At 45.2% G+C, this 17,324-nt stretch overlaps 1 protein-coding gene across 6 annotated transcripts in view; it reads right to left on the reverse strand.

Annotated features, from left to right (window-relative positions):
* TTLL5 (tubulin tyrosine ligase like 5) overlaps positions 1–17,324 on the reverse strand; it is a 233,541-nt gene that overhangs the window by 206,866 nt on the left and 9,351 nt on the right. For 5 of the 6 annotated variants that reach the window (XM_045014664.1, XM_045014666.1, XM_045014665.1 and 2 more), the window contains exons 3-9: positions 14,559–14,665; positions 12,564–12,646; positions 11,694–11,800; positions 11,023–11,153; positions 10,290–10,372; positions 8,010–8,079; positions 7,599–7,683 (exon numbers count right to left, since the gene is read on the reverse strand). In XM_045014664.1, coding sequence (XP_044870599.1) covers positions 7,599–7,683; positions 8,010–8,079; positions 10,290–10,372; positions 11,023–11,153; positions 11,694–11,800; positions 12,564–12,646; positions 14,559–14,665 — 666 coding nt within the window. Of the gene's footprint in view, positions 1–7,465; positions 7,486–7,598; positions 7,684–8,009; positions 8,080–10,289; positions 10,373–11,022; positions 11,154–11,693; positions 11,801–12,563; positions 12,647–14,558; positions 14,666–17,324 lie in introns of those variants that run through there. The other variant, XM_045014671.1, reaches the window with a different exon arrangement.

A 17,324-nucleotide genomic window follows, 5' to 3' on the forward strand; every position in this document is an offset into this window, starting at 1 on the left:
GACTTCACGGCAGCTGAGTAGGAGCCAATGGGTTACCACCAATGAAATATCTACATCTTCCTTGGAGGCTCAGACAATCATGGAGATTGGCAATAATACTGCATTGAGAAACACCTCCTGAGGTATAGCTGGTGCTTGCATTGCTTTCTTTTAGGGTTGTCATAACTATAAAAAGGGAAGAGTAACAACCCTCTTGTATACAATACTATAAAATCCCTCCGGCCAGAGGCACCAAAACCCTTTTACCTGTAAAAGGTTAAGAAGCTCAGGTAACCTGGCTGACACCTGACCCAGAGGACCAAGAAGGGGACAAGATACTTTCAAATGGGGGGGAGGGGTGGAGAGAGAAGGCAGGCTTTTGCTTGTGCTCTTTGTTTTGGTGGTGTTCAGTCTTGGGACTAAGAGGGACCAGACATCAATCCATGTTCTCCAAATCTTTCTGAACAAGTCTCTCATATTTCAAACTTGTAACAGCCAGGCAAGGCATATTAGTTTATATTTGTTTTCTCAACTGTGAATGTTCCCTTTGCAAGAGGGACGTTTATCCCTGTTTTGTTGCAACTTTGAAACTAAGGCTAGAGGGGGTTCCTCTGGGCTCTTTGAATCTGATTACCCTGTAAAGTTATTTTCCATCCTGATTTTACAGAGATGATTTTTACCTTTTCCTTTTAATAAAATCCTTCTTTTAAGAACCTGACTGATTTTTCCATTGTCCAAAGACCCAGGGGTTTGGGTCTTTGATAACTTGGTTAGGATATTATTCTCAAGCCTCCCCAGGAAAGGGGGTGTAAGGGCTTGGGAGGATATTTTGGGCAGGGGGGGGAGAAGAGGAACTCCAAGTGGTCCTTTCCCTGTTTCTTGTTAAATCACTTGGTGGTGGCCGTGTACCAGGTTTTCACCTAAGCTGGTAGAAATAAGCTTAGGGGGCTTTCATGCAGGTCCCCACATCTGTACCCTAGAGTTCAGACTGGGGAAGGAACCCTGACAAGGGCAGTGGTTCTCAACCAGGGTATGCATATGCCTGGGTGTACGCAGAGGTTTTCCCAAGGAGTACAACTCCTCCTTTAGCTATTTGCCTAGTTTTACAACAGGCTACATAGAAAGCACTAGCGAAGTCAGTGCAAACTAAAATTTCATGCAGACAATGGCTTGTTTATACTGGCTCTATATACTATACAATGAAAAGTAAGTACAGTATTTTATATTCCAATTGATTTATTTTATAGTTATATGGTAAAAATGAGAGTAAGCAATTTTTCAGTAATAGTGTGCTGTGAAACTTTTGCCTTTTTATAAGAGATTTTATAAGCAAGTAGTTGAAGTGAGATGAAACTTGGGGTATGCAAGACAAAAATCAGACTCCTGAAAGGGATCCAGTAGTCTGGAAAAGTTGAGAGCCACTGTTTTAGGGGATGGGACAGAGACCCAAAGAGCACAGAGTTGCCTGGAATCCTTCAAAGTATGTAGTGCCTTATCAGTGCCACTGCTAAATAGTGGACCTCCCATTCGAAGGAAGCTCTCTATTACTGCTTAGACCTCCCTTGGGATCCCTGAGGGCTGAAGCTATGATGACCTCTTCATGGATATTGGTGTGGCCATTGTTTGCACCTCTTGTCAGACACATTCAGTGAAGCCTGCAGATTTGTTTGAGCAGTTAATTGGCTATCAGCCATAAGAGATTATGGTTTCTCCTGATGCTTCTTGGGTATTTTATCCAAGAAATTGGATAGTTGTCCAAGTTCAAAAAAAATCTTATTGTGGGACTAGTGCTTCATAGTTTGCTTCCTTCATTTGTAGGCTTTCAACCAACTAGGTTGAGCTTTTGTGGGGTCCTCTCACATGGATATTTTGTAGGACTTACTGTTTTGTTCTCTCCGATACAGCTTGTACCACAAGAGTGCCAGGTATGGGATGCTAATAAAAATATTTAGAGGTATGATATCTTTTGTCTGCTTTCTTGAAGTTAGTAGACAGAAGCTTGTGTCTGCAACATCCATCTGGCACGTTACAACAGACCATTGCTGACTGGCACAGCCAACTTTCCTCAAGTTAGATCAAGTATATCCAAGAGTTTAGTCCTGCTTCAGGGCAGGTGACTTGACTATGACCGATTGAGATCCTTCTAGGCTTACATTTCTATGATTCTCTTCTACAGTATATATAACCCCAACTATACATACAATATGATGGGGGCTAATTTAGCTACAACGAGTCAGGAAAAAGATCTTGGCGTCATCGTGGATAGTTGTCTGAAGATGTCCACGCAGTGTGCAGAGGCGGTCAAAAAAGCAAACAGGATATTAGGAATCATTAAAAAGGGGATAGAGAATAAGACTGAGAATATATTATTGCCCTTATATAAATCCATGGTACGCCCACATCTTGAATACTGTGTGCAGATGTGGTCTCCTCACCTCAAAAAAAAAAGATATTCTAGCACTAGGAAAGGTTCAGAAAAGGGCAACTAAAATGATTAGGGGTTTGGAGAGGGTCCCATATGAGGAAAGGTTAAAGAGGCTAGGACTCTTCAACCTGGAAAAGAGGAGACTAAGGGGGGAATATGATAGAGATATAAAATCATGAGTGATGTTGAGAAAGTGGATAAGGAAAAGTTATTTACTTATTCCCATAATACAAGAACTAGGGGACACCAAATGAAATTAAGAGGCAGCAAGTTTAAAACAAATAAGAGGAAGTTCTTCTTCATGCAGCGCACAGTCAATTTGTGGAACTCCTTACCTGAGGAGGTTGTGAAGGCTAGGACTATAACAGTGTTTAAAAGAGAACTGGATAAATTCATGGTGGTTAAGTCCATAAATGGCTATTAGCCAGGATGGGTAAAGAATGGTGTCCCTAGCCTCTGTTTGTCAGAGGATGGAGATGGATGGCAGGAGAGAGATCACTCGATCATTGCCTGTTAGGTTCACTCCCTCTGGGGCACCTGGCATTGGCCACTGTCAGTAGACAGATACTGGGCTAGATGGACCTTTGATCTGACCCGGTACAGCCGTTCTTATGTACAGTCTCTAGAGGGACAGACAGGGTATCAGCCATTTGTTTTATCAGGTCCTGGAAGACAATGAATTAATCCTCTGAAGCCAGTGAAGGTACGGTCACTGCCTCATCAGGGCAGGACAACATTGGAGCTGAGATTTGATGCTCCTGCTCAGGAGAATGCTGTTCTTCTCCATTCTTCTCCTCTTGCCTCTCCAGCAGCTGTAGAACTCAACTCACTTGTGGAAACTGAATTGGTCTCTTCAGTGAGGGAGACCGCTCTGGATACAGTGGGGAATGCTGGCTTTCAGAAATAGGGCCAAATATCCCAGGGGATCCAGTATGATCTGTGCAGGAAGGAGAGTGGGGAGGAGGGCACATCAATGATACCAGGACAGGTGCTCCCTATGACAATGTGTTCTTAGCTCCTCTAACTGAATATCATCTAGATCTTCTCTGACTTCCCCCGAGCGATCCAGAGGGGGGATGGAAGATGAGGGGATGATTTCCCAAAACGTTTTAGGGAAGAGGAGAAGGAATATACCTCCTCTAACAGAAGGACAATTCTGTCAGGAGTACCCTGCCTATGAACCAGGTAGGTTTGCACAGAGGTCTCTTCCCTGGACAAACATGGAGGTTCTACAATGGGGGGGTGGGGGGAGGGCGCACATGTTAAATTACCTCCTGGAATATCTTAACATTGTTTTTAGTACTGGGCCCACCAAATGATGTGATAAATGTAGAAGCACCAGATACAGAAGTACACTGTGCTGGGGCCAGTACTAGAGGGAGTACATTCCTAAGCCTTAGATAGTACCACCTGAGCTGCCTTAAATATCAGCACTGAGGTACCATCAAGTGTCTTCTCCAACTTATGACTTGCTTTGACTTCAGTTGACATAACTCACCTTCCCTGGCACCAGCAGGAGGCCCAACCTGTGTCTGGGGTCATCTCTAGAACAATGCTCCTTCCTGCTTCTACCAGACATCAATGCTGATGACAGGTGGACAAATGAGGCCTTTCAGAGAAAGTAGCCTGGGTGTGCAACTCACCTGGGCACTGAGGGAGATGGACAGACCCACACACTGAGGCTTCTCTGAAGCTATTCCAGAGTCTGAGGAAGCCTGCACTGACTTCTCCAGCAGGAAAAACTTCAGTCTCACCTCATTCACTCACTGTCTGGGTGCACCTCTTAGAGGACAGTCTATTGATAGAGATTCTCTAGGTTTTAGTCAGGAGGAGAGGATGGAAGAGGCTGAAGTATGGGCCAGATCAGATGAGAAACATTCACATAAAAAAGAACCTGACACATTAAAAACTTGTCACTGTTTGTCTGCCCTTTTCTAAAGTGCTTGTACACAAATGCTAGAAGTCTAAATAATAAGATGGGTGAACTAGAGTACCTCATGTTAAAGGTATATATAGGCATCACAGAAATCTGGTGGAGTGAGGACAAATCAATGGGACACAATCATTCTGGGGTACAAAATAATATCAGAAGGACAGAACAGGATGTGCAGGGGGCGGGGGGAAGGTGGCACTATATGTGAAAGAAAATGTAGAATCAAATGAAGTAAAAATCTTAAATGAATCCACATGTTCCATAGAATCTCTATGGACAGTAATTCCATGCTCTTATAAGAATATAACAGTAGAGATCTATTATTGACCACCTGACTAGGACAGTGATAGTGACAATAAAATGCTGAGGGAGATTAGAGAGGCTACCAAAATAAAGAACTCAATAATAGTGAAGGATTTCAATTATCTCCATATTGACTGGGTACGTCACCTCAGGATGAAATACAGAGACAAAATTTCTCAGTAATTTAAATGACTGCTTCTCAGAGCAGCTGGGACAGGAACCCATAAGGGGAAGGCAATTATCAATTTAGTCCTGAGTGGAGTGCAGGATCTGGTTGAAGAGGTAACTATAACAGGACCACTTGGAAATCGTGACCATAACATAACAAAATTTAACATTCCTATGGTGGGAAGAACACCTCAATAGCCCAACACTGTGGCATTTAATTTCAGAAAGGAGAACTATGCAAATAAAAAGGTACAGTGACTAGAGCAAAATCCCTGCAAACTGCATGGATACTTTTCAAAGACACGATAATAGAGGCCCAACTTAAATGTATACCCCAAATTGAAAAAAAAAAACAGTAAAAGAACTAAAAGAGCCACCATGGCTTAACCATATAAAGGAGGCAGAGAGATAAAAAGGCATCTTAAAAGTGGAAGTCAAATCCTGGTGAGGTAAATGGAAAGGAGCATAAACTCTGCCAAATTAAATGTAAAAATGTAATAAGAAAAGCCAAAAAGGAGTTTGAAGAACAGCTAGCCAAAAACTCAGAAGGTAATAAAATGTTTTTAAGTACATCAGAAGCAGGAAACCTGCTAAACAACCAGTGGGGTCCCTGAACAATCGAGATACAAAAGGAGCACTTAAAAACGATAAAGTCATTGCAGAGAAACTAAACGAATTCTTTGCTCCAGTCTTCATGGCTGAGGATGTTAGGGAGATTCCCAAACCTGAGCCGTCCTTTGTAAGTGCCACTAGAGGAGGTTTTGGAATTAATTGATAAACTTAATAGCAACAAGTCACCGGGACAAGATGGCATTCATCCAAGAGTTCTGAAAGAACTCAAATGTGAAATCACAGAACTATTAACTATGGTTTGTAACCTGTTCTTTAAATTGGCTTCTGTATCCAATGACTGGAAGATAGCTAATGTAACGCCAATATTTAAAAAGGGCTCTAGAGGTGATCCCAGCAATTACAGACCAGTAAGTCTAACATCAGTATCGGGCAAATTAGTTGAAACAATAGTAAAGAATAAAATTGTCAGACACATAGAAGAACAAAGTGTTGGGCAAAAGTCAACATGGTTTCTGTAAAGAGAAATCATGTCTTACTAATTAGAGTTCTTTGAAGAGGTCAACAAACATGTGGACAAGGGGGATCCAGTGGACATAGTGTACTTAGATTTCCAGAAAGCCTTTGACAAGGTCCCTCACCAAAGGCTCTTACATAAATTAAATTGTCATGGGATAAGAGGGGAGATCCTTTCATGGATTGAGAACTGGTTAAAAGATAAGGAACAAAGGGTAGGAATAAATGGTAAATTTTCAGAATGGAGAGGGGTAACTAGTGGTGTTCCCCAAGGGTCAGTCCTCAGACCAATCCTATTCAACTTATTCATAAATGATCTCAAGAAAGGGGGTAAACAGTGAGGTGACAAAGTCTGCAGAAGATACTAAACGGCTCAAGGTAGTTAAGACCAAAGCAGACTGTGAAGAACTTCAAAAAGATCTCACAAAACACTGGGCAACAAAATGGCAAATGAAGTTTAATGTGGATAAATGTAGAGTAATGCACATTAGAAAAAATAACCCCAACTATACATACAATATGATGGGGGCTAATTTAGTTACAATGAATCAGGAAAAAGATCTTGGAGTCATCGTGGATAGTTCTCTGAAGACGTCCATGCAGTGTGCAGCAGTAGTCAAAAAAGCAAACAGGATGTTAGGAATCATTAAAAAAGGATAGAGAATAAGACAGAGAATATCTTATTGGAGGAGACTGAGGAGAGATATGATAGAGGTATATAAAATCATGAGTGGTGCGGAGAAATTGAATAAGGAAAAGTTATTTATGTGTTCCCATAATATAAGAACTAGAGCCACCAAATGAAATTAATGGGCAGCAGGTTTAAAACAAAAAAGGAAATTCTTCTTCACACAGTGCACAGTCAACCTGTGGAAGTCCTTGCCTGAGGAGGTTGTGAAGGCTAAGACTATAACAGGGTTTAAAAGAGAACTAGATAAATTCATGGAGGTTATGTCCATTAATGGCTATTAGCCAGGATGGGCATGTCCCTAGCCTCTGTTTGTCAGAGGTGGAGATGGATGGCAGGAGAGAGATCACTCGATCATTAACTGTTAGATTCACTCCCTCTGGGGCACCTGGCATTGGCCACTGTCAGTAGACAGGATACTGGGCTGGATGGACCTTTGGTCTGACCCAGTATGTCCTCTTATATTATTACATATACCAACTGGCAAAAGGAAACAACTAATTCTTGCTCACAAATGAGCTATCCTAAAATCAAAGGTGAATTGTAGACTGCTCAAGAGAAGCAGACCATGCTGGGGCTCCACAGATAACAAGAAGGAACTGAGAGATGGTTGGGTCCACTTTGCCTGGGGGTAGTTGGGGGAAGGGTACCTAGATACCAGGCATGGCCCCAACTGACACTAGCCAAAAAGAATCTGATCTCAAGTACATGGGGTGCAGATGCACAAAAATGGAATCTGTGTGGACAATCACTCCAAGAATTTGCTTTATCAAGGCTTTTCCCCTCTCATAACCAAGTCATTAAAATCAGTTATTCCAATGCAGTCTGAGGCATGGGGGGAGGGGAAGAGGGACATGACACATCAGCATCACTAAATACCTACAGCTAAAACTTTGAGGCGCTCCTTCTCTGCCAGGCCTCTGAATCAAAGATGAGCATGGCAAGGGTAGGGACAAGCTCTCTTGATCCTAGAGCTTCAGGTTCAACTGCCTTGAGGGAAGGGGTGTGCATCCTACCTGGCTAGTCCTTCCTCGTAGAGATAGACAACAAGTGGATCATAGGACGTCACCAGTACATATAGGCGCACATCGAATTTGAAGTCTGGAAGAAGATTAGCAGGAATCAGTGACCACAAATACTTCCCAATAGCCACTAGAATCTGAACCCAGCTGAGGGGGGAGCAGCAGATCCTTCTGAGAGCAATGGATGTGTAAAATAGACAGCAGAGTCTATCAGCTTCTGCTCACTTGATGTTCAGAGCCTGGGTTTGAAGAACCTCTTCCACTCCCACCCCCCAACCATAGCTCTAGGGTGCTGGAGAGATTTACCTATCAAAGAAGGCATGGCAGCCCAAATAGCTATCCATAGGCTGCTGAGACCATCTGGTCAGGAAACTCAGAGGAAGCAGTCAATTCCTACACACTCACCATCTATGAGCAGGGGGTTGTTGATGTAGCGGGACACCAGGATATTCTCTTCCAGGGAAATCTGGTTCGGCTACAGAACAAGACACAGCATCAGTCCAAGAGTGAGGAAACCACAAATCCAAGGGCTGATTTTACCAAGAGCCTTTTCATTCTAAAGAGATTCTGTGCTGTAGCAGCTGCTGATAGAGGAAAGTCTGGCCAGTAACAGGGTATTTAGGGTAATCAGACCCTGATCAGAAGCTTAATCAGGGTGTTATTACATTTCCAAAGAACCTGCCATCCCAGAGATCCCAAAGTGCTTTACACATAATATATAAATTTAAAATTACACACAAGTGTCCTCCTGAATTGGTCTCAATAGCTGTTTAAGAGCTACACAGCAATTATGCACAACAAGTTAGGGGCTGGAAGTCTCAGATGACAGTCACATTGACTTCCTACTACTGTGATGTTAGGTATATTGACCAAGGACAGGATTAGTGGGTTCGCTTTCTTCTCAGGCATCCAGAACTGGCTATTGGAGGAGGGAGATCCAGGAATAGAAGGACTAAATCCTGTGCCAAGATCTTAATTTCGAGGGTCTCCAGCATATGGAAGGAGAGAGCCAAGAGTGGGGGAGATGACCTCCTCACACCTTCAATCTCTGTGGTCAGCTCCAGGGCTGTTACCCAACTACCCACCCTGCCTAGCTGAGCTGCCCTTAATCCCAGTGTCAGATAGCAGTGAGGCTGCTGTACTGACATGGGAGCTCACGATAGGAAGCTCCATTATAGATCTATGACAAATACACAAAGCCCTGGGCAACCAGATACGCTCTTCAGCAACACAGGCACAGGTCACTGATTAGGGAGAGAAGCTGTGTAGCTTGCAGGAAGCAACCTCTTCAGGAGACTTACTCTTCACTGTCTGTAAATCCCTCTTTCTGCCTCTTACCACTAAAAATGGTTCAGATTGGTTAACAGATTCTTGTCCCAGTTTGTGAAGGAGCCAAATCTAATCCACCTACCTGTCTTTCATTCACTTGTCTGGAAATCCACACTGCTCCTGTTCTGGCCAAGGGAAACCTAAGCTAACTAAAGAATCAGAGAGCTCAGGCTCTCTTGGTATGACACAAAAATGGCAGTGTGTTTTACTCTGGATCAGAGAAATAGTTGAGAATTTTTATTTTTTTAAAAAACACTTTCCATGAACAGATTCTAGAAAACACTCCCTGTGTGGAGGTCACACTAAGAAAAGGGAAATCTTTGGGCCAAACCAGCTGACATACTACTGGAATAGATACAGAGAGAGAGATCCCAGGAGGGCCCTTTCCTCAGTTCATGGCTACCTGCCCATCAGTTGAGCATGTACTCCCTCTCCTTCAAACAAAGAGCAAAGCTGAGTGCAGCTCTGGAAAGAGTTACTTCATGCACTTGGCTAGCTGCTCCCTTATTCCATGGGAAAGGATCCAGGTAGAGGACAGATGAGGCAACCTGGCCCCTTCCGCTGCAGGGACAGAGGAGGGAGTAAACGAACACAAAGCGACTCAGCAACCAGCTTGGTAGTATGCCAGGAACATTTGTCCCATTAGCCCCTAAGGCTCAGAATCCCCTCAACCCCTCTTGGCTCCAGTTGAGACTCAATTGCCACTAGTGAGAAACTGATTCTCTGCACAGCATGCAAAGGGCAAGGCAACTACTACAGCCAGCACATTGTGCTCAGAGCATCAGCCCTCAAGAGAGGCCTGGCACCATTAGCACCATGAATCCCAGAGCCCTCTGTATCCAGAGCAAAGGCCTCTCCCTACCATTGGGGGATTTCACTTTGATGAAAGTTACTTAACTAATTGGGGCAATCAAATGGCCATGGGAGAAGACAACTCAGGGCCCGTGAAGGTAAGATGTACAATGATGAATATAAGATCCAGCTCTCCATGTCAGACAGCCTGGGAGCCCCACTCCTACAACTTTTTCCCCCCCCAAGGCAGCCTTCACCATTAGGGCGACCAGGATGCAGCTGCACAGCTATTCATATTGCATCAGGAACAGTCTTCTGGTTACTGCTGCATCTGAGACTTAAAAGGCATGTGTTGCAGGACATGAATCATGGAAAAATAGGATGCTGTGGGGCATGCCAACTGCTTGGGGGTGCTGATCACCTACCAGATACATAAATGGTGCTGAAACTGACAGCAGTGTCACGTGCTCGTGAGATTACCATGGCACTTGCCAAAGGGTGAAAATAGGAGGGAATGGAATGCAGCATTATCTGGGGAAGGTCAGCATTCTGCTGAACACTTACATTGTTGATCAGGTAGACACCTCGCCCCCTGGAAGAGGCCACAGGTTTCACTATCCAGGGACCCCTGTCCTTTGAATAAGAACCTAGTCAAGAGAGAAGCATGAATCTGAAAAGTCTTCCAACTTTTTGCAAGGGCTGCCAGGGCGTTCCCCACAATGGGAACTCTTACAGAGCTTTTAACAGTTCTAGCATGAATGAACAATTCCTTCACTTGTCCTGTTTCTCCCTGTGGTGTCAGACCCAATGCCCTCAGTAACTCTGATCACTTAAGCTGGACACTGGCTTCTCTTCTCGGTCTGGTATTCCTCCTGGTGCTTCCCCCTCCAGCTAGCATTCCCAGATGTTGGCCAGAGATGCTATGGTGTTGGCCTACAGCAATTCTTAAGGATAAGCCCTCCGATGCTCAGACCCATTAGCCCTCCGGCACTAGGATTTCTTTCATCTGCAGCTGATAATGCTGAAGGGCTCAGCTCTCACACTGAGGCTATGGACTCAGCTAGGCATGGGGTAAGCAACACTCATAGGACAGGGACGATATAAACAAGCCAAAAAAGCCTGTTTCCAATAGTGTTATTTTAGCCTCCCTTCCCTGCAATTTTGTTGTTCACAACACAAGCTGAGTTGTTTCTCTCTGGGGCCCAAGCACAAAACTGGATAGGCACAATCCCCCACATACACCTACTTACTCCCTGGCTGCTGTTCAGGGGCTGGGCATTGCCAGCCAGTCACTTACTGCAGAACTCCTGGTACTCTGCTGGCAGGATGAAGGTCTGAGGTAAGATGTGGAATGTCTTGAACCCGTGGGTGTACTGCATGCGACTAACATTCTTGTACAACCGGTCTTTCCGAGTCAGTTCATATGACCTGAAATTACAAAAGCAGCAGCTGTGTCTTCTCCATGAAGCATCCCTCAGCAACCCACACCAGTGTCTAGCACTAAGGGTTCAGCTACTAGGGCTCTCAGCTCTACCAGAGAAACCTCAATCCCAACCTGCAGGACCCCCTTCTATTCCAGTCCAGGGTCTCCCTTTAGCTTTGCCAATACCCCTCAATCCTCATCTGCAGCACTCATGCTACTCCTGTCATAGGCCTCCCAAGACAGAGACTGACCAAAACTGTAGTTTTAGTGACATGGACAAACATCTACCAGGGCCTACAAAGAACCCACCCAACCCCCTTCAATTGTGCACCAAATAAAAGGAGATGCCCAGTACCTGGGCTAGAAAGGCAAGTGCACTAAACCTAAGTGCGGTCTTCCTATTGCCAGACAGGAATGGGAGATGGAATGTGTGGCTCAGTCCTGATGCTCTGGGACCTGTGCATCACCCACCCCACACGTTACTTGGAGACATTGATTTTCAGTCCCCTCCAGACACTAGTGAATTTGTTCAGCAAAGCTCTTACCTGGGGAAGTGGTTGACTTTCTGAATATCTGAGAGGGTGCGCAGCAGGTAGGGCTTCAGGTGGGATCCCGTCCACATGAGGTTATAATCACTACTGTTGGGGTGTACCTGAGGATGGGACAAAACCAAGGAGCAGATGAGACAGACCATACTACCACTAGTAACTAAGCACTTTGCTCTCTACTTTGAGGGACCTGGGAAGTTTCTAGCCTAAGAGTCCCATCTACCCACTCATGGATTGGTCCCACTACAGTTTGTGATACTCCTAACCCAAGATGTTGCACAGTTTTGCTAGGGGAGCTATTAAATAGCTGTCACATCCCAACCCTAGATACAGCTGTTGGGAAAAAGCTATTTTCATAGACAGTCTAAATCCATTTATAAAGCATTCCGAAGTCCCTCAACAGTCCTGGGAGACTGAATCCCAATCCATCTCTTAAAAGAATTCAACACTCACAGGTACCTGCTGAAATACCCTTGACTGTACACAGGATACGGATATCGAACCTGGTAGGTGCTAGAGAATGATAAGCATTATAAATGCATCATCACACACGCTCCTGCCTGCTATCTTAGGGTGTGAAATGAGGCTCCAAAAGGGAGGAAAAAATATTAAAAACACAAAACCAACCTGTATTCTTCTAGCTAAGGATACTTCGAAAACTAGGTTTACAATGAGAGAACAAAGAGCACCCCTGCAGGATGGTAGAATTGTGCAGTGTTCTCTGATAGATTGGCTGAAGGTTAAAAGCACCACATGCCCAGGATCATGTGCTATATCCTGATTCGGAAAGAAGCCCAGAATTTCAACCTTTGCAGCACGTGTCCAAACTCAGTGGCTCTAAATATCCTTTAGAACTGGTGCACACACCTCGTGGAATCCATGGGCAGTCAGAATGCTGCGCACCAGGCGGCTGTCTGTTTTCACAATCTTATAGGACAAGCGATAGCGCTCTGTGAAGAAGGCAAGAGATGGAGTTAGTGACAGCAGCTGAGGTACCGACAGCCTGAGCACCCAATAATAGCAAAGCAAGATACATGAACCCTGCACCGCTTCAAGAGGGAGAAGGGTGCCATTGCACTTTGCACACTGCAGTTATACATTTTATTAAAGCTAATGTTTAAAATCAAATTTACACAAATTAAGAGGGAAGGTACTGTACATCTGGGGTCAGGCTCAAGTTGTAACCGATACTTGTAATCCCTCATAAGGTTCACAGGATCCATACATAGTACATAACCAGCATAGACCCAGATTGGGATGTGGGAGTTTTTAAAACATCAGTGGATAAGTGGTCTCAGGTATGCCACTCATAGAATGTATTTAGAGTCAGTATTGGTGTAGTGAATAATTACATCCCTTGGTTTGTCAGGGGAGGAAGTGGGTTATTTCCCTGACCAGTGTTCTTGATTACTCAACCTGATACTGACGGTGTCCCATGATGTGCTTTCTGTAGATGTCTCTGGACCACCTAATGGTGTGGGACACCGTGAGCCATCTCATGAGCTGGGCGTAGCGCCGACTGACTCCACATGCTCTCAGCACTGGCTCGTTGTGGTGGTCCCATGCCGCCAATGTCTCCATGACCAGGGCGTGAATCTGGACCTCACAGTCCTGGGCTCTCAGGGTGTCAGCCAGTGGGGTGTATTTCAGCACCTTCTGAGCTCGGGCTGCGTGGAAGGCCGGTGACCTGTTTTCAAATGGCACTGTTATGTCCACCATGAGGACCTTCTTTTCCGTGTTGGTCATGACGATGTCGGCTCGTAGTCGGCTGTCCATCCCAGGGATGGCAGAGTCGACGGCGATCTTCCCCAGGGATGGCAGGATGGCTTTCACCAACCGGTTTTGGATGGCGTTGTGGTGGTGCCAACAGGCTCCAGAGTGGTGTTGGCATCCACACAGGATGTGAAGTAGGGTCTTGTTGGAGTAGCCGCACTTTGCACACTGCAGTTATACTACATCCCTGATGAGTCTCTAGATGTAATAGCACTTGGCAAAGCACAGGGTTACACAAGATCCCTGACCAACTCCAAGTGGAACAGCACATGGTGATGTATCATTGGATTATACCAATCCCTCAGTGGTCAAATACCTGCCTTTAGTCAGGCCAGTCTCTTATGACACAAGAGGTACCATTTGTTCTCAGACTTTTTAGGTATTTGATTGCCAACAAACCCCTGATTTCTTTACAGGTCTCTTCATAGGCTCTTTTGGAACACTTCAGAGTGTTATCCCAATATCTTCTGCACACCTCAAAATAGGTCCATGCAGCCAAGACTGTTTGGTTCATGCCACAGGCCCCACCTCCCCTGTGGGTACCTCCCCCAAAGAACCCATTGGCCACAGTTCCCCATTCCCAGCCAATGGGAGCTGCGGGGGGTGGGGGGGTGCCTGCAGGCAAGGGCAGCACACAAAGCCCTCTGCCCCCATCCCCTGGGGGCTGCAGGGAAGTGGTGCTGGCCGCTGCAGGGAGCCTGCCTTAGCCCCAAGTGCCACAGGAGTGGCAATCCCACGGGCTGTAGTTTGCCCACCCCAATCTAGATTCTAATACAAACACAGGTCAATGAACTATTTAGAGGCAACTAGGTCCAGTCCAGAACCTGGTATGTCTCATTCAAGGGAGAACAGCCACTCTTCGCAACTCAGGCCTCTAGTTGCAGAATGTTTTCCAAACAGGTGGCTCTCAACACTGGCTTGAACAAGAAGAAAACATTGTGACCAATCCCAAAACATGGCCAATCCAGACAGTCTCTCCTGACATCTTTTTCCCCCACCTCAAAAAGGAGGAAGGCACCTGCTTGGAGGCTATACAGCCCCTCTCCTCACCACAGCAGGCCTAGAGTTGGCACAGGTAATTGCACCCACCTCCAATCAGGCGGATGTAACTGTCCTTGGTCAGAATGGCTTCTGCATGAAACACCAATATGGGGATCCTCCTGCAGCCACCAGTCCACATGATGCATGGGTGATCCCTGCAACAGAGATGGTTAACAACATGAGAGCAACTGAGTCTCATGGATACACAGTGGATTACTCACTATGAAGGAGTCCTGGTTAGTCCCCCCCACAGCAGTGTCATACATTCCCAGGCTTGCACACCAGCCTGCAAGTGTGATATGCAGGCACAAGTTAGCTTAAAGTATGAGTAAATCCTAACCCAAAACCACCTTTTTTGCTTTAGTCCAATCCAGAACAAAGCAGGTCTCATTCAAGGGAGAACAGTCACCCTCCATAACACAGGCTTCTAGTTGGGGGATGTTTTTCAGACAGCATTGGCTTGACCAAGAACAAACCATGACCAATCCCAAAACACAACCAATCCAGACAGCTCCTCCTGACATCTCTTCTTTCCCTCCTTCATTTTATCTTGGGCTTTTATATTTAATTGATATGACTTTAACTGGTTAAGTAACTTGCACAACTTGACCTCAAGAGGAGCCTCACCCTTCTCCGCTAAAGGTCTCAGGAATCACATTTCTACACAAAGCATGAGCCACACCCAAGGACAGAGGAATACAGCAATAGCACCATATCCCCACTCCTAGCCCCACCAACCCAAGCAAAGCAGGAGCCACTCCACTGTATAAGGATTGCATACCAGTGCACTGCTGCCTTGCTTCAGATCTATACTCCCAAGTGCACTAAGTGGCCACTGTGCTGGCATCCTGGGCTCAGAAATTAAACAAGCAACAGGAATCACACATTGTTCTACACAACGAGTGATGCTATCTACACCCTCTCTTTTTAACTTGTGTCAAAGACAAAAAGATTGCAGTCCAGAATTCCACAAGTTGTCCATGGCCACTCAGCCGCCTATGGAGACTATAGGTGCCAGAATCCAATAATCTATTTTGAGCCAAGCAGCCAGGCCACATTGCATACTGGGAACAGTAGCCTCTATTAAAATGGGAGAATAGTTGCAATCTGTTCAATTTGATCCCAGTTCAGTCCAACCCTTAGCTGTTTGGGCATAGCTCCTTTTGTACTTCAGTCTTGCTTCTGGCTCTTTGGTTTTGCAGATTTTTAAAAAGTTTTTTGTTGAGGTACCTAAACACAGAACACTACAAGACAAGCCTGGCAACAGGAATGGAAGCAGAAACTGTATTGTACCAAACAGTAACTTTAAGATTGGCTAAACTGATAGTGCCCTGTTGTTGCCTAGCACTGGCCACATCTCACTATGCAGTGTCAACATGACACTGCCTTAAAGCCCCAGACTATCACAGTGCAAAAACACTGATGTTTGTATGTGTTCGAAGGCTCAACACCAGGAAGGAGCACCATATCTATCAGCAGATCAGGGACCTGCTTTACTTGCACTGAGGTTGCCAGTTCCAGAACATGGAAGGGAAAAGCCTGCAACAAGAGTTGCCAAGTCTGGTGAATTTGTCTGTACAACTTATGAATCCTGGTTGATACTGAAGTTGTGAAACTGCTTTATCACAGAATGCTCCTCTATCCATATCCAGCATGGACTGACAACCTATAGAATGTCCACACCAGACTAAGGACAATGGTAAGTACTTAACTTTAACAACTGTAGTCTGACCAGACAAGAGATATGCTCAGCTGGTTAGCTGGGGCTGGGAGAAAGTAATTCCCCAACTTGTCTGCAAGGAGTGGGAAAGTGGAGAAGAAAACTTTGGGTTTAGAATCTTATACACGGTGTCTGCATTTAACATGTTATACCTACCATATGTGCCTTGAAGATATAAACTGTGGGTCCAGAACACCGACCCAACTGGAGTTCTGGGAGAGGGTAAATCTGAGGGGTCAGCACTGAGTCTAGAGACTGGGCAAGGGACCACCTGACTGCACCTCTTAGGCGGGAGTGCTAGAAAGAAGATCTGCACCCTAAGAGTGTGTCCAGAGATCCTAGGACAGTAGCAATGGCAGGTCTCCATTCATGGTGAGTAATTAAAATACCCAGGGATTAAGCAGTCTGGTGACTGGCCAAGAGGGGGCACTCCTCTGGAGCTGTGACAAGACTACGCAGCTGAAGAGAAATGCAGCACAAACCATTGAAAGCTATTGTGTCAATATAAAGGCACAAAAAGCAAATTTGTCATTAAGTGGATAAAGCTCAGAGCCCTCATAGCTCACTGCTAAGGGAAATCAAACATGAATAGTTACAGAAAAGCAAACACCCTGGGAGGGTGTAGAACATCTTCTAGATCTACATGGATCAAAGAGAAAGACACATACAGAATGGTGGATATGCAGAGCATGTAAGATTTTTGGCATTATCTGTAGCTTCTTCAGATGCACACCAGAGCAATGTTGCTTGTTTTGCCTGACCAACATCCCTATTAGGTGAGGCTAAAGTCCAGGGTCTGAGCTGACAACACTGCAGCAGATACCAGCTAGTTTGCTAGGCCTGCATCAGACTGTGTGCTAGGGAGAGAATATTCGAAGTTCCTAATGTAGCCTTACCCCTGGAAGCGTTTACCCTTGGTCACCGTAGAACTCATTCCAGGATATATGACGACTCAGTGTATTGGGTAGGAATAGAGCCTCTCACCTCCAATTCTTGCTTCAAATCCCACCCAGGTTGATAGTGGACCCCAAAAATCTGTTCAGGCAATATGCAGTGTAATCGTAGCTGTGTTGGTTCCATGATATTAGAGGGAT

This window comes from Mauremys mutica, chromosome 4 (assembly GCF_020497125.1).
Source record: "Mauremys mutica isolate MM-2020 ecotype Southern chromosome 4, ASM2049712v1, whole genome shotgun sequence".
In the NCBI taxonomy this organism is placed as follows: Eukaryota; Metazoa; Chordata; order Testudines; family Geoemydidae; genus Mauremys; species Mauremys mutica.